Consider the following 20,965-nt stretch of genomic DNA (forward strand, 5'->3'; position numbering starts at 1 on the left):
CAAGGGAGCAGCAAGGATTTAATGCTAACCAGAAACAGGGTGCTGCCTGCCCATCAACAACTTGCAGCGATGGGCAACATCTCAAGCATCTCACGTGTAATCTTGCCTGTCTCTGTTGGTAATGCAGAGTACAGGCACAGGGAGGGGAGGAAATCTATAAATGCATCTGTATTTGGCACTTCTCTACTTCTCTCTTTCTGTGAAAATTCCTTGTCAGATTAAGAGGATTTAATATATTTCCGCATATTCAGTGGAAACAAAATTCCCTATAATAAATTATCACCTTGTTACATTAGCCTGGTTAATGGAATTGAGTTAGACTAAAATTGTTAGCAAGGTCCAAAATTTTTTGCTCCTCAAAGTGTTTCTGTTGCCTAACTGTTGCTGACTGGTCTCTAGAGATGGCCTTACACAGTTTGTCCCTTCTGGAATTCTAATAAATGGCTTCCAAGAAAATTCAGTGCATTCCTCAACTGAAGCACTGATAATTACCACTCTTTTACCACTACCCTCTCCCAGAGTGGGGGAAAAAAAGAGACAAACCAATTTAGTCCTACTTGATGAGAACAAAGTGAAAATCATTTCACCTAAGGAATAGTAAAGGCAGACTGACATCTAAAACAAGACATAGGAATTATGCTCGCAGATGTGGTATGACTATGGATTGCAAAAGCTAGCTATGTTCACAGCTTCCACTCTGTTTCCTTAACAAATAAAGCTGTATTCTCCTTGAAATTATATTACTAAAATATAATTGTAATCTTTAAACAGAATTATATGCTAAGATGAAACCCTATTTTGAGGAGAGCTCAGAAATGCATGCTTTTTTTTGTCCAGTGGTATGTATTGAAATATCTTAAAAATGTTTTAGAATAGCTTTCTTAGACTCTGTACTAAAACTTCAACCTACATGCTTCTAATCAGCTTCTACGTTAACAAGTACCTCCTCCATCTCTTCCTCAAACACGCTGAAGTATACAACATGCCATTAGAAACATAAGAAAAACTACCGACTCCCCAAAACTAAGCATTTGTTTTCACAGCAGGCACATTAGAGCTATTTAAAAGTCAAAAGCAAAAGTAAGCTTAATCATACAGCTCTAACATCAGAAATGTATTTCAATACCCCACACATACAAGGTAAAAAGACATACTACATTGTATTAAACTCTCAAACAACATTTTTTCTAGATGTGAGTAGCCAATTCCTTTTTTAAGATTTAAGATGAAAATGAACAACATGTACTATTGTGTAATGAGTCTGGAACACGTTCTCCAGATGTTACAGTTCAAAAAAGACATTTATATAAATCAGAACAAAATCCAGATCTTGCCAAACGGCTCTTAAGAACCAGACAAGAAAGCTTCAACATTATTCTGCTCAAATCTATCTATATGCAGACAAGAGTACAAAACTCCAGACTTCTTGCATCTTACTGAATGTTAAATGTACACCAACTAGTCATTTTTAATGCTGAGTGAGATCTTCCACCCCTCAGCTTAAACCCAACAGGCCTCAAATTTGGCGCTATTTTGTTCTACCGCATGGAATAGGCTAATAAGGACAAGCACAATATACAAGCAGTGAGCTACTTCTCCCATAAGCTTACAGACTGTTTCTGAAGCAATGAGCTGCAACCAGAAGAGACAGCTATTTTTATAAATAAATCTCTAATCACTTATTTCTAGTGTTGCTTTAGGTTGACCTTTTTCTTCTCATTATAGCAGCTTATTACTACGTTCTTAAGGTATCCAAAAGACCCCATGTTTATTGACAAAAAACTCATAGGAAACTCCCAGAGTGTCTCCCCACTTGTTGAAGTGGTATCCAGTCAATAAAACAACACAGAGGCACATTTTTTTTTTTTTATTAACACATCATATTACAAGACCCCCAGAATAGTCACATTCAGCTTTTTCTTGACCTTAAACTGGAAGGACTGGCACTATAATAATAGACCCAGAACCTCCATTAACACATCTCTACTCCCTTGGCAGTAGCTTGCTGTAAGTCTCTACAATGGCTTAAACTCATTAACAACAAGAGTTTTACAAGATAAGCACAAAGTATTTTACGGATTTTTGGAAGCACAATTTAGAAATTTTGGAAAAGCCACATTATATCTGTGTCTATCAGCTCAGCTTCAAAAGGTTTCTGCTATTTCATCTGAGCAAAACCCATCAGGACATTAAGCAACTTTTGTAAGCAGAGCCAATCCTTCATCACGAATCTCATTTTGGATGCTGACTTCACCAAATACCATAACAACCTGGGGCCAACCCTGTCTTGACATCCAGATTTCCTCTCCTCTATATTTCACTTGAACACAAAACTTCCCTCCAGAAGTTTTCTTCAGCGCATAATTGCATTACAAATATTTTGTTTAATACTCTTTCTTGCAAGGAAAGAGTACCATAAAAGAAATCCCAGTGTCCCTTGGGCATGGCTAGGTACAGATGCCTCCTGGTCAGATAAATAAAAAATTCTGAAATCTTTTACTGGACTATAAACAAATGATTCGTTTTCTGAAAATGAAGTGTCCCCTGAAACAAACACCACAGTCAAAGCTCTGCAGAACAGCACGTATGGATTATAGTGCATCAAACACTGAAAATAAGCCTTACAACTGCAAGACAAGCTAGGATTTTTCATGAGATATATCAACAGCAAGCCTGTAAGCAAGCACATTTTAGTCAGTAAGACCCAGCTGCAGCACTGCATCCAGTTTTACATAGTCAACATTCCTAAATTAGAGCAACCAGTCAAGAGCCCAGAGAAGACTAATCACTTAGAAAAAGCTTCTAACCAAAAGAATAATCCAGTACAGGGACAGTGTGGGTAGGGAGGTTATGGAATCTGCACCACTGAAGGATGGATAAGAAGAGCCTATGCCAGTTATTTGTCCCAAAATGTACTCCTGCGCTTGAGGGAGATCTAATTTTGTAAGGCAGACCAAAAGTAGAGGAAAACAAATATGGAAGTGATAAATAAAATCATTTTTAAAGTATCCATCGAATTGCAAATGATGTGGCTGAGTTGTCCCAGACATAAGGATGTTATTTTCTGCTATAACTGTGGTTTCATATGCACTTAAGTCACTTGCTTTTTGATGTGTTTGAATTTTTCCACAGGGGAAATATTTGATACAACTCCTCCCGCATCAACGGCATTCAACACAAATGTTATTTCTGTTGTTTATTTTCTTTTTCTTCTGTCATTTTCCAATTTGCAAGAAAATATTCTGCATAGATTGAACATAAGCTAATTACCTTTTATGATCTTTTCCTGATCCATTTCACACTTTTTTTTAAACCTGGTTTGGAGGAAAAATTCCTACCAAGCTTATTTTTGCTTATGGTTTTATCAGAACAGATGTTATTTATGAAACAAGCCTATACACTTGAACACAGTAAGGCAAGCAAAGAATTTAATTCACACTTAAAAGTTCATACTTACTGCACCCTTTCTACTCCAGGGAGGAAGTCTCATTTTAGGTATGGAAAAGGAGTGAAAAGGATTGAAGCTGCTTATTTCTCATCTCTTAATAACCTCTAGCCAGAGGCAAAATTCAGAATTACCTTAAAGAAAATGATCCAAATATGGTTTTGTTTTATCCTACATGAGACATGCAGTTGTTCTTACTGGTCTGTATTTTATCAAGTGCCACCTGGAAAAGGGGCAATTTCTGGCTACACAGCAAAAAGTAGAAAGAACTTGGGGACTAAAGCATGTCTTAGTGACCGCACTGCTGACAAAAGCTGCAAATATCACTCCACAACATGTAGGGAAGATGCATAGAAACTTTATGAAAACTATTTTGTTCTGTTTTGGTCTTGTATAGAGCACCATGGAAAGCTACACCTCTCTGAGCATGGATAAACTAAAAGGACAGGAAGAACAAAGGTTTAACCAGAATACTCAGAAGAAAAAAATCCATGAGCAAAAGCCCTCCAACATCTCCACCAAGTGATAAGCATATTTATGCAGAAAGGAGGAAACCTGCGTTCATCCTGTTCACCCTGTTTTAGCACAAAAGATCCCAAACTGTGAGAAATGAATCACAACAGCAAAAGTGAAAATTCATTCCAAAACATTCAGAAAATTACTGATAAAACCACTTCTGCTGCTTCTCTGAAGACAGCAGCTTTGATAGCCCAGGGAACTCTTCTGAAATTCATTCAGAAAGGACAGAACTCAGTCCAAGTCTCCTCTGCCCCAAGAAAGCATTCATTTCTGATAGGAGACACCACAATGACATCCTCCAGGAACAGGATCTTTCAAATAAAAATTCTCATTAAAAGTACTCACATTCAACCCGTATTTCCAATTTGTTTCAAGTGAACTAAAACAGTATAATTCAAGAATTTCCTACCAAAAAGCAAAACATCATCTGCACTACATTTTCACTTTAAAGATGATTTATAGCAACTTGATGTTAGTTGAAAACTTAGATGGCAACCTAATCAGACATCCAAAAAACTAGGTATCTAATTTACGTGGTCACCTAAACTCCCTTGCCAGCAAGTAGGAAAAGATGCTGTGAAAGAGCAACTCAGCCAGCTGCACTAAATGTAGCACAAATTTCCCACTATCAGTTATCATAGGTAGAGGAAGCCTGAACTGCTAGTTTATACCAGATACAGTATTTTATAACATTTACACTAAAGCTTCCCTTACTAGAGGATAAATGTATTTAAAGATTGGGTTTGGTTTCTATTACCTAGGCAAATCTCAGACCAAAAGTCCTCTAAAGACCTGGACCAAAAATGTTCAGTCTCCCCAAGGCATTTTTATGTGGAAAGATCTGACAAGTGAATCTCACTTCCGCCAGATCCCTACAGCTCTGAGCAAAGGCTGATATTCGGTTGAGCTCTCAACCCAACCTAGTTAGATTTTTGGAGGGGAGGTAAGAACACATTAGACTCACGCTTCCAGCAGAGACCAGGCCAGTATTAAAGCCAAATCTCCAGTGAGGAAGATTTCTGAAGCAAAGGCAGTTCTGAATGAGGAAGAACTCAAGATATAAATATTGGAAGGAAGGCAAAGAGAATACCCAAGAGAAAATACATGTTTGCCATCTTTTATATTCTTCCCACAGTGCCCATTTTTGGCCACACGAGGCCAGATCAATCTTTGGAGCTGTCCAAAAAGACATCTCTTACCTTCTTAGGAGCAGCCCTCCTTGCCAACTGCTACTCTTATTTCCCAGTCTTGACTTCTGACCACTTTCTCCTTGTTACCTTTTTTTTAAAAAAAAAAAAAAAAAAAAAAAAAAAAAAAAAACCACTTCATTTTTAACCTGATGTACCTCTAACCTGTTCTTTATCCATTCCAAAGTGATTCAGGAACACTGTTTTAAATCCACCTGCAGAGTTAAAGACAAATGCATGGCTACTTTATTCTGATAGTATTTTATTCAAAAGACCAAAATAATGATGTACGCTTTTTAAAAAACATATTTGTGCACATTACCTAGACTACAAACACACAGCAGGCAAGCAAACAGGCTGTGAATCATGCATTTTTTTCTATCTTTGCTCTAGGGAAGAAACCTCCCCAAGCAGAAGGAACATGGAAGATCAAATATTTATTACCATTTCAGTAACAAAATTGCACAGGTTAGAGTACACAAGCCCTCCAAAATACCAACTATCAAAACTGGAGGGTAAGGGGACAGTACATACTTGGGGAAGGGAAAAAAATAAAGCAAGAATATGCCACCCAGTGTGCAAGACCTGAGGGAAGGGACAGAGGAAAAAGATTTCCAGAGTATTACCTCTTCTCCCTTACACAAAACTAACTCCCCACAGAAATTTCCAGGGATCTCACACATTTTCAAAAAGAAGGATTTTTCAGCCTTTTGTAAGCATCTTCCCTAACAGAAGAATGATCAACTGCAAATGAATGCTGGAAAAGCCAGAATCAGCCTATTTCAGATAGCAAGAGAACACTTACAGGACCAAACATGGAATCCAAAGTTATAGCTACTGTGAAAAAGTAGCTTCAAAATAGCAACCTGCTTAAATATGACTAAACTACTCAAACTACTTCAGACCAAATTCCTCCTACCCTGTCAAGAATGCATCTGATCAAAAATTAGGATTTATTTATTTATAAAGTAAATCTGTTGGACTTCTTTGTCTTCAGGCCTCCAGCTGTGTTTTTATTACAGCATTACTCTCCCTCCTACATTCTTTGTAAGGAGTGGCTACACTCAGAGTTTAAACAGCCCTTCTGGCAAAAAAAAAAAAAAAAAAAAAGTAAGTTTTAATGCTAGACTTATTCTAAATGCAGAATTATTCTTTTTCCTCCCTCTCTGGGGAATGTTCGGTAACAACTTGTATAGTAACTGGATAGTAACCATCTGTGTCATACTACTATTGCATATTAATACACTAAATTCTTCTTAATACAATGTTTGGACCTTGACCTCTGTGCACTCTTAAAAAGGAAACATCACTTTGTTTCCGAATAAGTATTTGACAGGCATAGGCTGCCACCTAGTGTTGTTAACTATCTATGAACCTGAAAACAAAGTGTTCCAGCAGAAGAAAGCAATGATCCCTTCACACTTTACATCTACACACAGCAGCGAGCTCATGGACCACTTGTGCCCCCTTGTGCTGATGGTAATGAGGAATGGAGAAAGAAGAGTCCACATGTGATCTGATAAACCATAATCAGACAGATAAGATCCATGGGGCTCCTTGATCATCAGTTCTGCCTGAAATCCCTTCTTTCTTGCACAGACTCTACTCTTCACATAAAAGCCGCACTGCAGGATCAACGTACTCTATCCCTTAGCCACCTTTGGCAGGCAGCCACACTCCTCCCTTGCTCTGCCTGCTCCCTCAGTCATTACTGACACCATGTCAGGTCTCACATAGACCTAAATCTCAGAATTTTAAGACAAACACAAATCTGAGGGAGGCCTTTCTATAATGGATCTGTAACACAAAATTTATTTTAAGTAGGAACACAGCAAGCATTTTTCAGATTTCTCCTTCTCCTCCAGCCAGCATGCTTTCTCTGGCAAATACAATCTTTGCAATGCTCTAAATGGACTGAAGAGATAGTTTTCCTATTCTGTCAATTTGATCCCAGCAGCAGTTTATGCACCCATTTTATCTTCCAGTAACATGAAACTGGAACCCTCCTTATTTTTTCCAAAAAGTCAGCAGCGTTTCTGACCAAACTACAGTACTAGTTTTCATCGGCCCTTGTTGAGTTTTCACATAGTACTTTGACATAAGGACTTCTCATCATTTTCCTCATTTTTAAAGGAGTTAAATATTCTCAATCATATCTTATTATCCTTGAAAAAGAACTAACTACAAATCTTTGCTGTTTATCAAAAAATCAGCTTCCAACCACGACACTGATGTGCTATGACTGCTGCGCATCATATTGACAAATACAGTTTGTTTAGATATTTCTTTGTATTCCTGCAACAGTACCTGGCTCAAAGATCTTGGGGCCAAGATGGAGCCATCATCAAGTCTTGGAATAGTGCTGGCACTTTTGAATCCAATCACAGTAAAACGCTATTACAAGAATGCAATAATGTATTTCCTTCATTCCAAAAGTATAAATTTTTCTTGCATGAAAAAAAAATTACACTCAAAGAAAAAAAAATACATACAATACACACAAATAAAGCTTGGTTTTGGAGATATTCACTAAGAAGCCAAAATTAAAAAGTTGCTTATAATGCTCCTGTTGCTTATTTCCCAAATGAAGTCTTCTGTGGCTCATTTTCAAAGTAGCCAACTGTTGTCTTGAAGACCTAATTTTGATAAAGTCTAATAAAGAGTTATATACTACACCAAAGCCAAGAAGCCCAATTCACCTCCAACATGCAGAACAAACACGATCTGTAAGCCACGGAGGGAGAAAATATGTGTTAGTAAGCATGCTGTACATGAAGAACTGACTTTTTTTGGGGGGGGGGGGGGGGATTACATTTTTTACATTAATATTTCTCCTTTGGTTATCCCCTTGTGATTTCTTGAGCTACTGATTTCCTTGCAGGAAATACTGTTATCGCAATGTTTAAAAAAAAAAAAAAAAAAAAAAAACTTCCAGATTTGTCAGAAGCCACTGACTAGATGGTTAGACTTATCCACCAATGTGAATACTCTTTCGTTTGCTCTCAGACCACAGGTTGTTGCATGAACAAAGCTTCTCCCTCCCACCACCTTTCTTAGAAACCCTAAGATACTCCACTACAGGAGGCCCTCCACCAAAACAAATTAAACTTTCTAAATCAAACTCTATATGAGAATGAATTTAAATCACAGACTCTGCAAGAAACCATCAACTGCTCCCGCAAGTTTTTGCTTTTTTCTCTTCCATTGAGCTCACTTCAACTGTCTGAAGTCTGAAATGATTAAGCACTATCCCTTTTTCACATACTTTTGCTTTTTCACCTAGATGGACAGAAAATAAAAAATAGCTCCTGTTAGACTCCTACTAAACTTTAAGACAAAGGTTATAACATTTTTCTAGATCTCTTTACATCAGTCTATCAAAAAAGTAAACCAATCACATTCTGAATGAATAGATGAAGCCAACTGGCTTTTCTAGGGCATGTTAGAAAATGGTATACTTAAAAGATTTAAATTAATTTTGAAGTATTTCTTCTGGCCCCTGACAGCCTTTGACAAAAAGCATCTCCTTGTAGCGTTGTAAAGGGGCTTAAATTTGATGAGAGTAATTAAATGAGCATTCATTGATAAGCATCTAGTTCAATTACACATGAAAAAAATGAAGTTATACTGATAAAGATAGTTAAAGAAATAGAAAAGACTCAAGAAATTATGTCAGCAAGTTCAATAACTTTGAAAACTTAAATAAACAAGGTCTATTCAAAACACATTGCATTGTTGAGCATGGAAAGGAAAATAAAAACCTATTTACAGGTTTCTAGATTTTTCTCCCACAAGCCATATGAAGGGAAAAAAAAAAAGAACAGGAAAGATTCTTGTATGAAAATAGTGTTTGAGAAGCTAACTTACCATATTTGTCTCGCAAACCAACCGTACACCTGAAGACTCCACCAAAGGCTACATCTTCACCAAATATTACTGAAAAATGATAAGAGTCGAAAGGACTAAAGTGAACCAAACATCACTTATTTTTAATCAAGATGTTTCGAAGGTTTTTATACATACGAAACACAGTAAACACAAATAGCATCTAACACAATTCATTTGACTTCAGAGTTTATCTGGATCTGAGTGCTTCAGTTGCATCAGCTAACTATAACAAAAGGACAATCACATTTAATAAAGAATCAGTACAGCAACGCAACTATGTCTCAAAACAAAACTAATTTAGCCATGGCTTCATTAAACCACCTATTTATTTTTCTGAAATACTCTGTATCACCACAATTTCTAACTAAACGCAATTTAAGAAACAATTATATGCAGTCACTTAAGAGTCATTGAGGCCAAACGATCCACTCTGAATACACAGAATGTCTATGTTTAATTTTTCCTAAAACAGTTTTACTATTAATTACACAAATATTGCACATTTCAACATTTTGAAGCATATAGGTTAGCAACTCTCATGAACTGTGTCAGTTCTGGTAATTATCAAATTCCTCAACACTCTCCCGTAATCCAGAGGACATGAAACAGAGTTATTTCCCATGCATAGAAACATTATTTTTGTTTAAAGGAAAAAACATCTCTAATAGGAATTAAAGGGGGCTAAATTCACTTTTGATAATTCACAGATTTATCATACTGTTTAAACAAAAAAAAAAAACTTGTATAATGATGTAAAGCCAATACTCTCATCATGTTTATGATAGAAGCACATCTCCAGATCATCACCCTACTAATTCATTTTTATCATTAATTTGTTTGCATTTTTTAATACTTAAAGTCTTTGCAAGGCCTTTCCATTACCATATGACTAGTGATGTTTGAGCCAGCTGGCATAAAAAACATCCCCTTTCATGCTGCCATCAGCAAACTTCCATAGACTTACTCATTCTTTTCAGCCACTGAATATATTTTCCTGGACTGATTCTAAAATTCTCATCAACACAAGGATAAAGTTTTCCATTATTTAAACAAGTGTTGCTCAATTCCCATATGACTGAAAACATATGAAGGACATGCTTTCTGTTGCAAAAAGTACTAATGAATTCAGTAAGCAGGCTCATATTCACAAATCTGGACTTCAGAACTGTAACACAATCTTGCAAAGCATTTTGCACAGATCCTTTTGCCCTGCAAAGCTAAGGACCAAGACTGGAACCAAAATCACCTAAAATTCAGTTGCCACAGTAGGCATTTACATCTTAGATCCCATAATCCATTAATAATTTGTTAATAATAAATCTGTATACTTTTAATTCTAATAAAGCATTTTAGAGTTTCTTTGAACTCAATAAAAGTATAGAAAAAATATTAGACATTTAAAAGGCTACAGCAAACACACTTAATATTGTGCACAATGTACAGAGCAAGATGCCGGCCAATAGTAGGATACCTGCAGTGGGATCTTTGGCTAAAGTGTTATCCAAGGCACTCGTTATTGACTGGAAGAGATTCATCTTCTGAGTTTGCCCTGCATGAAAGGGATTTCAAAGGTCAATACATCAGAAAACACTGGAACAAAACATACTATTAAGAAATTAGCTAGCAGCTAAATCTCCATTAAGAGTCTCTCAATGACTCACTTGATTGGTACCTTTCAGTTATGGGAAAGAACAATATACTTTGTAATTTCAAGGACTATAGTTCTGTTCAACACTCAGACTTTCTTCAAAAACTATGCTCAAGGTTGCAGCAAATATAGCAGCTCTGTGAACTGCAGTTTGAATGTGGCAAAAGTATCAAACCCGCATTCCAAACAACAAGGAAACAGACTGGATGCTGAACAGCTCCCTACAAAGGATAAAGTAAATGCATTAGACTGCTGCGGAAAATAAAATCTCCAAAACCAAAAACAACTACCTGTGCCCCCTTCTTCGCCTCCAGTGCTGCAAGGCAAGAAAGTGGGCCTAAAAATCAAAGACTGGAGAGAGCAATAGCTCTGTCACTGCTGTTGTAACCAGCCCTTATTCTGCAAGCAAATAAAACATTGCCTCATAAGAACCTGCCCAAACAAGAGATACCTGGCTGATATTTGGTAGCAATTATTCAATTGACAAAAAGTGTGTTCAGATCATGACTGAGCACAGCCTAAGAAACATTAAATAATTTTTGACAAGAGCTATGCAGGCCAGTAGGGATTTTGGTGAAAATCTTAGACAAAGGTGAGAGCAGGTTTGGGAACCAGAGAACAACATTTGCTCATCAGCAGTTAGAGCATCTCTCAGTGCTCTTCCACTCTCCCTAAACAGCTAATTAACACCAATGCATTTTGTTAGACCCACGTCATGCTGCTGCACCAGAGCTGGGCAGCTGAACTGCAGTGCGCAGGAGCTTCCTTTGTTTAATTTTTTGTGACCTTTTAAAAGAAGGATGCTACAAATGGAACTGTCACAAGAACTGTTCACATTATATGAAAGCTGCAAATAATCAGCATTTACAAATTCAATGCAGGGGAAGCAGAACAGCCCATGTTTACCCAGTCACCCACTTAAGAATTCGGGTCAACATTTCAACAAGATGTGTCCAGTATTTGATACGAATAAGCGCCCAACACTACAGCAACTGCTGGAAACTCTTTAACACCATCCTGATTTGCTGCAGGAATCAGTATCAGGCCCTGCAGGAAAACTAATTGCAACCTTCAGATTTGAACTGTGGAGCTGGAGACGCAGCGTCTGAACAGCACCAACATCAATACTGGCTCTTCTGTACTTTACTCTCACAGAACTTCAAAGCACATTGTAAATAAAGGGAACTGACAGTCTGTTAACAGGGGCAAAGTCAGGCCTGTTCCACACGGGCTTCTTCACGATAACCCCAGGCAGGATCTGCAGCACTCCGGCTTTGCCCTGCAACCTCCAGAGAAGCTTCTTGTCAGCTGTGTTCTAATGACCAAAACTGCCCAGAGCTGCCCGCGACTTCATCTCCAAGGTGCCGACTCGGGGCTCTCTGTGCGGAACACGGGGATTCACCGGGCAGCAAAGGCCTCACTCCGCACAGAGGGTCACTCGCCCCGGTCACCTCCACGGAGAAGCCTCGGAAATCAGGCCAGGGCAGTGACTGTCACCCTCGCTCCTTCCCAGGCCGCCAGTGCGCGCCCAGACCCGGTGCTCTGAGCCCGACCGGGGAGCACCTTTATTGACACAGGCCCTCACCGAGCGCGGCCGCGCCGCGGCGGGCCGAGGAAGGGGCCCGCGCAGGCGGCGGCACCGACGCGTCGCTACCGCCCCGGCCGCCCGAGGCCAACGTCGCACGGGGCCCGGGGCGGACAGGGGCCCGGCGGCCCCCGCTCTCACCGTACGCGCTGGGCGGCGGGTCCGGCTGGAAAGCGAAATGGGCCGCGCGGCGCCGGGGCGCGGGCGGCGGCCGCAGCCGCCCCCACAGGCCGAGGCCCAGGGCGCCCCGGGCGCGCGCCCCGCGGAGCGCCAGCGCCGCCATTGCCGCCCGCGCTCCCCATTGGCCAGCAGCCCGAGCGGGGCGGGCCAATCAGAAGCCGTGCTGCGGAGGGTGGGGAGGGGGCGGTGTGCGCGGAGCCGCCGGGCAGCGGAGCCGGGGACGGCGCGCATGCGCCGTGGCGGCCGTGGCGCGGCGGTGTGTCCGTCCGTTGTGTCCGTTGGCAGCGTTTGCGTTCCTCTGCTCCGGCTGCCGCGTGTACAGGCTGCCCGCTGTTACACTGCCATTACCGAGTGTCTTTATTTGCCCGTAGGGGTGCTTCTCTGCCTTTAGGCTCGCAGCTTTCTAAAGCAGGGAAATAGGGATTACCACGATGCGATGTGGTTTTAGTCTGGCCCAACTCCAAAACTTTGCGCTGGAGAACAAGAGCATACATTGCATAATGTAAATGTGGCCACCTGCAGTGGTACCTGCCGTGCCATTCAGAGCTAGATGAAAAGTGTGTCTGGAAATGAGGTTTTCCACTTAAATTATTACCAGCTCTTGTGTGCAAAAGATATTTTATCCACTCGGCCTTTGGAAGCTGCATTGAGACTACAAATGGAATTGGGTAATTGAAGGGGTTTGTCCAAAGTACTTTGGCTGATCAGTGTTTTCAAGGCAAGGAGTGCAGATGTCCATGTCTTTCCAGCTCTGACAGGGTAGTAACTATATCCACATCTTGATATGTTATGATAGTCCAACAACTTAAGTTACATTTTGAAGATAATTTTCTCATTTGAAAGGCATTCACTCACTTAGGGACACTTCTGTTAAATCTACACAACAGATTTTAAGAGCTGAAATCAGCTATATTCCCCATCTGTGTGTATTAGTCACTGTGTGAATTCTTAGTGTTGTTGACAACCGTTTAAAAACTCTGGGGCTCATTAGTATTATTCCTGAATAATCATGGAGAGCAATTAATGAGTATCGGAAAGACTGATGATGGCTGCAGACCCTACTGATAGGGACTAGATTATGCGCCTGTTCGTGCCAGCATTCATCAGACGCAGCTCTCTGAAGTCCATGGAGCGACTTCTGATTGGCATGGCTCTAATTGTGAGCGTGTGCCCCCATGTCTGTCATTCTACTCCAGTATCCCTCAAAATCTGGACACAGCTTGTAGTTGAATCTTAGACTCCTTCTGGGCTTGGCACATTTCCAAGCCAGAAATGTGTTGTTTCATTTATACCACATCCCTCTGGCTGATGAGGCCTCCAGGTGATTTCTCTTGCATTGCTTTGAGTGTAGTTTTATTGCTTTTACCCTAATAAATTCTGCTACACCATAGTGTTGTTCTAAGTTCTCATTGTTTAGTGGTTCATTGCAGCATGCTCCCCATATTAAAAGTCCATCAGCTGATCCACCTAATAGGCCTGCTAATGAGCACCCTTCTCACTGTAATGCTGTGTCGTGGCTCTACTGCTGTGGGAGGGACTCCACGAATGGATTCATTTTACATGTCACAAACACTGGGGCCCATTTTGCAGGTTAGTACCAAAGTGATTCTTTTGGATTTATATCTAAAATCTTTTAGATTTTGATCAAGATTAGACAACAAGCACTATGTCTGCAGCAAGTTAAGTTGAGGTCTACCAGATGTCAGGAAAAAAAAAAAAAAAAAAAGAAAGGAAAGGAAAAGTAGCTTTTAAGCAGCTCACATTTGCAGGGGCAGTTTTGTACCCACTTGCGGGAGAGTCAGGGAGCATCCAGTTACATCACCAGCCTCTATGTTAAGGTGGTGCTTCCCACTCACACTAGGGTAGTCACTAAGCATTTATTCCCCAATCATTTTTTAGACTCTTAACCATTTTGCCAGAATGATCACACCCAAATTAAAGACAATCACATTTTAAAATGACACAAGTAATTCTTCACATTAACTATTAAGTGAAGCAATGTTAGAAACAGGAGGAGCTGTCTGCAGAGATATTACTCAACTTTAAAAGATCTTGGTGTTTCATAATTGGAAGAGAATCCCACTCTTTTGTCTAATTTGATCCACTTTAATAGCTTTGAAACCACAGTGTGTTTTTAACTTTTGTTTGCTACTGTGCTTCCAGCCCAATATAGAAATACTCGTACAGGGAAGAGATTTCTGATATTCACAGCTCATAATTCTGATACTGAAAATTCATAGTGAAATCCAATTTATATGTGAAGAAAAGGAGTATATTTTTATCCTGAGAATAATCCAATGTTGGACTAGATGACCTCGAGAGGTCCCTTCCAACCTTGAGCATTCTGTGAGTCTGTGAGAGAACATGCTGGAATCTTATTGCTTCAGTTCTTCAAATAAACATATACTATAGCTCAAATAGAAGTTGTGATCTTGATATTGAAATTATAGTGATTGTGGTCATGCTGAAATAATTCTATTATTACTATATTCCAGTTCTAAAATGTTTGTTTTTCATCGCTAACAAGAAGACATTGCTATTTAACAGATGGAAGAAGGAATGCCAGAAATCTCAGTCAGATGCAGAAAAGAGCTGAGAGCTGAATCCTTGATACCATTTAGCTAATGTTATAAGCTATGTTTAAAAAGCAAATATAGAGGAGTCCTGGGGGTTAGAATTCAGGATTTTTGATTAAAAAAAATCCATCCTGCAGCTCATATGTAAAATGTACTGGGGTGCCTTTTTGATATTCTGATAGTACACTACTGTGTATTGTTCTTTTCTGACCTCTGATTATAGTAGTAATTTCCAGTGGAATGGAATTTCCAGTAATTTGCAGTGGAGTTATTAAAAGGCAAGTAAAAGGTGCAGTGGCTCCAATTGAGGCTGGAACCTGCTAGCCCAAAGCCTGCTTGTTTCCCCGTAGTCAGTTGTCCCCATAGAGCACAGTGCAGTGTTCATGTCTTCATGAAGCATTTTATCCTCAATATATAGATGTTACATAAAAAATCTATATCGTTGTTGCTATAATTACTGGAGGACTATCTGCTTTTTTCATTCTGACCGATAACATCTCCAATTGAAGTAATAATAAAGTGAAGCCTGTCTTACCACCTGTACAGGTCAAAGCATGTCACAAAGGGAAAAGAAAGGAAAATCCACTGCTCCTGGATTTACCTTTCTTTCAGAAGATATGGCTCTATTTAGTTACTTGGTTTTAAATAATAATTTAGATAATGATCTAAGGAAACCACCTTCCGATTGCATGAGTTTCTTACAGCTTTGTGCAGTGTTGCAGTCTAGTACTGGTAGGTCCTGCTGCAGGCATAACTACAACATGATCCATGAGTTTAACTAAGTGTTCAGAGTTTCGGTTCACCTTGCCATGGGCTGATCTTGTGCTACTGGTTAGAGTGGGAACTGTGATCAGTTATAAAAAGAGCAAATCTACCCACATAATATTAATAGTAATGACTCTAAGTTGAACATCTGGAATTTGTACTCTTGCAGGAATGTGGAGCAGTCATAATCCCGGTCTAAAATTACAAAATTTTAAGTATGGAGGCATCAATTTGTATTCATCAATTTTCCATTTGTTGAACCTGTATTGATGGCCAGATAAGCAGATTGCTCAAGGCAGTTACCCAGACCCACACTTCATTGCCCTCAAACATGATACAATTGTACTTAGTTCGAGAAGTATGGAACTGTATTCCATACTTTCAGAGTATAAATAATCAAAGCTATTCAAAAACAGATTGCATTCAAAGGACCTCATTGATATTAAAGCAAGATCCCTTACTCGGCTGTCAGTTCTCCAAAATTTAGTCCAGATTGCATGGTTTTCTTTCTTTTCCACATTCCTGTCCCATCTAGTTTGACCACCTTTGCAGCAGTGGTGTTCTAGCTATTTTCCTAGGATAATTTATGAAAGTGTGGGCTATTGATCCTATTCACATTCTTATACTACAGTCAGTGTGGCAAGTATCTGCAGAAATGCAGTCTTTAAGAAGACTGCATTTATTCTTTATTTCCCTTTGGATTCAGTGCATTTTTCAGCCTGGCAAAAATAATTAAGATGCATTTTAATTTTTACTTTACAATGAATACACCTTTCTTTGTGCTGCTTTCACTAGGGATTTTCATGTGTGCTGAGTACCTGCCAGTTCTGGTGGTTATTACTCAAAGCAGAAATGTTTAGCATGCAGTGCTGTTCAGATAACTGTGAAGACATCCAAGTTTGATTCTGCTTTTGTTCCTCTTTCAAAAAAGTGCAGAAGTGCTGTGTGTTGATTCCTTTGATTTTTATATAAGGAACTGCTTCACAAGTAGGTATATGACAAACCTTTGCCTATATCTAGATTAGATTAACAGAATCTCTCTCACCGTGTTTTTCAGAAGTACCGTATCTCCCTTCGTGAACCTGTAGGCAGCAAAGGCATTTAATTCAGGAGGAAAGCCTCACTCATACCCAACATTTAGACTAAATTAGGCAGACTGAATCTCACGGCCTATAGTTATTCACATTTTCATCCATGACTTTTCTTTGTATTTAAATAAATATATTAATTCAAGTCTACTAGAAGTAGCTTGAGAATTGTCTTGCTGATTTGTCATTTTCCAGCTACACCGTTAGGTGGCAGAGAACAATAAAGATTTACGTAATGAAAATTAATGCATACAATATGTTGAAATGCAAATCTGTCATATTGTTCTCTCCACCCTATGTGAAACAGATTTACTTCCCACTGTGAACTGTCAAGAGCTTTGTCTGGTTATTTATTAAGTGACTTACCAACAGCATTCACCGCTTTCATCAGGTCTGTTTTAGATTTCATTTGTGTGAAACCCTTCTGCCAAATAAGAAAAAAAAACATATCCATTGAACTGGGAGTTTTTCTGTTCTAAATCTGAAATCATCATCAGTTTCTTTCTAAATCCTTAGAATCAGAATCATAGAATCACAGAATCATTAAGGTTGGAAGAGACCTCTAGAGATCATCTAGTCCAACCCCCCTGCACACGCAGGGTCACCTAGAGCACGTGGCACAGGATTGCATCCAAGCGGGTTTTGAAGATCTCCAGGGAAGGAGACTCCACAACCTCTCTGGGCATCCTGTTCCAGTGCTCTGTCACCCTCACTGTTAAGAAATTTTTCCTTAAGTTTCTGTGGAATTTTTGATGCTTCAGTTTGTGGCCATTTCCTCTAGTTCTGTCAGTGGCCAACAGTGAAAAGAGGCCAGCACCATCCTCCTCACTGCCTCCCTTGAGGTACTTATAGACACTGATCAGGTCTCCTCTCAGCCTTCTCTTCTCCAGGCTGAACAGGCCCAGCTCCCTCAGCCTCTCCTCATAGGGCAGATGTTCCAGGCCCCTGATCATCCTTGTAGCCCTGCGCTGGACTCTCTCCAGCAGCTCCACATCCCTCTTGTACTGTGGGGCCCAGAACTGGACACAATACTCCAGATGCGGCCTCACCAGGGCTGAGTAGAGGGGCAGGATCACCTCCCTCGACCTGCTGGAGACGCTCTTCTTAATGCAGCCCAGGATCCCATTGGCCTTCTTGGCCACGAGGGCACACTGCTGCCTCATGGTCAACTTGTCGTCCACCATGACACCCAGGTCCCTCTCTGCAGATCACAATGTAGCCTTTCCTTTCCTGCAAGCACTCAGCAGTCATTTCAGAGGATAGAATACAGATACATTACTTCTGAGGAAGAAATGACCTACACTTTGATTACTTACCCTATATTTATATTAACTAAACAAAACCAAAGCAATGCAGCTGGTGCATGGCCAGTGCCGCTGTTACTAACTGTTTTGCTAAGATTCAGATGTTAGTTATATAGTGTGGGATTGATCTGCCTCAACTTAAGTTGTCTAAAAGTCAAGCATCTAGTCTAATAGGCAGTCTGAGATGGCTGTCCAGATCCCCTAGCTCCCTCGTGTAGGGAGACAGGCACCGTGAAAAGACACTTTGCCCTTCCAGTTTTTGTTACTGATCATAGTAATGGGCTATAGGCATTTAGATGGACTAAAGCTGACTGCAGGGGGTAGCCCCTAGGCCAGGATGCTTCTGATGGTCATTAATAAGGGACAAGAAATTTCATATTTTTTTAGAAGCTCTGATTCTAAGCTGTTTAGAAGGGCTTTTTTTTTTTTTTCCTAAATCCATCTAGGAATAAGGGATTTTTACATACACAGCAAGTTGGAGGTGGTGTGATTTAGGTATCTAAGATGGCAGACAAACGAGCATATCTGAAAATATAGGGAATTTATATAACCAGCAGGTTCTGTAGGTAATGGCAGTTGCAGAGGAAGATTTAGCTGCTTGACACCTCACAGAATAATTGAGAGAGCAATTCCACTACCAGTGACTCTGTAGGAGTTAAGGATGCTCAAGCTCAGCATTTCTCAGGGATGCAAAATTCAGTCCCAGTGGGAGTCAGCCCTGAGAGGTTTTTCCTTATTTGCTGGAACTCCGTTCTGGTGTTTTTCGTGGGAATGGTGCCCCAGATTGTCACATGTCTTTGCCTGGATACTCTCACTGCAGGTTTTTCCATGTGTTTATGTTATAGACACTTTGCCAAAGAAAAAAAAGTAACATTTCCATATAATATGATACAGCTGCAGTTTGCCATACCAGTTTCGTTAAGCTAAAACTTGAAAGAAAAAGAGGGAAAAAAGCACAAGAAAGACTTTATTATGTTGTTGGCTTCTCGGAACTCCAGAAGAAATTCAGCTCAATGTAGTTTTAACATGAGTGAAAGAGAGACAATAAAGAGACTGAAATCCATTATTGACTGAAAACACGTAGTGGTGATGCACAGAGCTCTTACAGAGCGTTTCCTCAGTCCTGGGCAGCCACATCTGGAAGAGAGGAGTTCTTTCCTCAACCCAGTTCAGGCCTTGGGTTGCCCGGCAAAGCTGTGAGCAACAGGCCACTTGTCAGTGCAGTTGTCAGGGCTCCCTGAAGGCCTTTGGAGAACTGTAGGTGTAATGCAAAGCAAGGTACAGTGCAGGCTGTGTGTGCGTTATAATTTGCCCCTCGAGTTTGAAGTATGTTGTGACTCCACAACATACTCACATGAAGGGATCTGCATTTGAAAATACTGGTTTTGCTGCTAATGCTCTCCCCAGGTTTTGTTCTGACTAGCTTCATGTCTAAGAGCACGTCGGTTAATGCTGTTGACTGAGCCTGGGGCAGAGTGGATTTGTCTGTCTTTGTAAAAAAGGGAGATAACATTATTAGTAGCAGTCCTATGCTGGGGGACATAACATTTTGAGGTGATTGGAATAATGACACTCTCTGAGGTATCATTTCATCAGATTTAACTGCAAGAACATTGTTTCTGTCACTGCAGACCCATAGTGACAGGCTCTGCATTGTTGTTTCTGCAGCGAAAGTAACTGTGACCTAGGAAATGTCTCCTCCCTTGTACAGTCGTAACTCCCACAGCACTGGCCAGTCTTTGTCCTAAGTAAGGCAGGGAGACCTGAGGGAAAAAACAGAAATTTGTAAACATGTCATTAAAAAAATTTATTATTCAGAAGACTAGAGTAAGGTTTCACAAGGAAATTTAATTTACTTTTTCACCTTTGATTTTGAAAACATAGGTTTCTTCTCATGCTCTAAAAATATTGCTATACAGTGTTTTGGAAAAGTCAACACCTGCAAAAGCAGAGCAGTCTCTGAGTGAAAGCCCTGCCTATGTCATCAGCGAGGCTAAACTCGCAAGTGTCCACTACTCTCACACTAACTGGTAGCAATACTGTCATCTCCAAGAGAACTTTTTTTAATATATAACATTTATTTATTTATATGAACTTCTGTTTATTTATATGAACTTTATATGAACTTTTTGACTGTCATTCTTTGCAAATCCTTTGAACATCCACCTCTCTATGTATATATGTGTTGATACGTGCATATAAATATATGAGATTTCATTATGACTTTAGCCTGGCTTTTTAAGGAAAACGATTAAATTATCATAATCTCTGTTCTCCTGTCTGCCTACCTGTTTGTCAGTCCCCATTTGGTGAGTTTGAGCCAAACCATTAGCCCTTGCCAAACAAAATTAGGTTTGACCCTCTGCTGGAAAACTCAGAGATGATTAAATTCCTTCGGGTTTCATGAAAACCTTTGAATGGGTGAGGAAAGAGATACAAATTTCTGCCTTTACCGCAGCTGAAGTGTCAGCTGTAGCGTTGTTTTTGTTCTGAGGGATGAGCAGGCAGCACACACGTCGCGTGGAGCCAGCCCCACACACGCTGCCCTTCCTGCAGCCGGAGCCGTAGGAGCCGCTGCGATGCTGTGGGGCTCATCCTCGCGGCCTTGGCGTGGAGACGTGGAACGGTTGCAGGAGATGTAGGAACAGATGGCACACATCTGCAGGGAACCATGCTTCATCATTTCTGCTGTCCAAGGAGCAACATCTACCATCTGTTTGGAGGGAAGCTAGGGCGATTACAGAAGGGTACAGGGCAGGCTAAGGGGCAAAGGTCTATAG

The 20,965-nt window shown here is 40.2% G+C and overlaps 1 protein-coding gene across 2 annotated transcripts in view; it reads right to left on the minus strand.

Annotated features, from left to right (window-relative positions):
• BCKDHB (branched chain keto acid dehydrogenase E1 subunit beta) overlaps positions 1–12,555 on the minus strand; it is a 112,793-nt gene extending 100,238 nt beyond the window's left edge. For both annotated transcript variants that reach the window (XM_088520300.1, XM_088520301.1), the window contains exons 1-3: positions 12,414–12,555; positions 10,511–10,588; positions 9,019–9,087 (exon numbers count right to left, since the gene is read on the minus strand). In XM_088520300.1, the coding sequence (XP_088376426.1) occupies positions 9,019–9,087; positions 10,511–10,588; positions 12,414–12,555 (289 nt within the window). The remainder of the gene's footprint in view (positions 1–9,018; positions 9,088–10,510; positions 10,589–12,413) is intronic.
• Positions 12,556–20,965: the final 8,410 nt, after the last annotated feature.

This window comes from Tinamus guttatus, unplaced genomic scaffold, assembly GCF_059628265.1.
Source record: "Tinamus guttatus ecotype Peru unplaced genomic scaffold, ASM5962826v1 Tinamus_guttatus_pri_ptg000085l, whole genome shotgun sequence".
NCBI lineage: Eukaryota > Metazoa > Chordata > Aves > Tinamiformes > Tinamidae > Tinamus > Tinamus guttatus.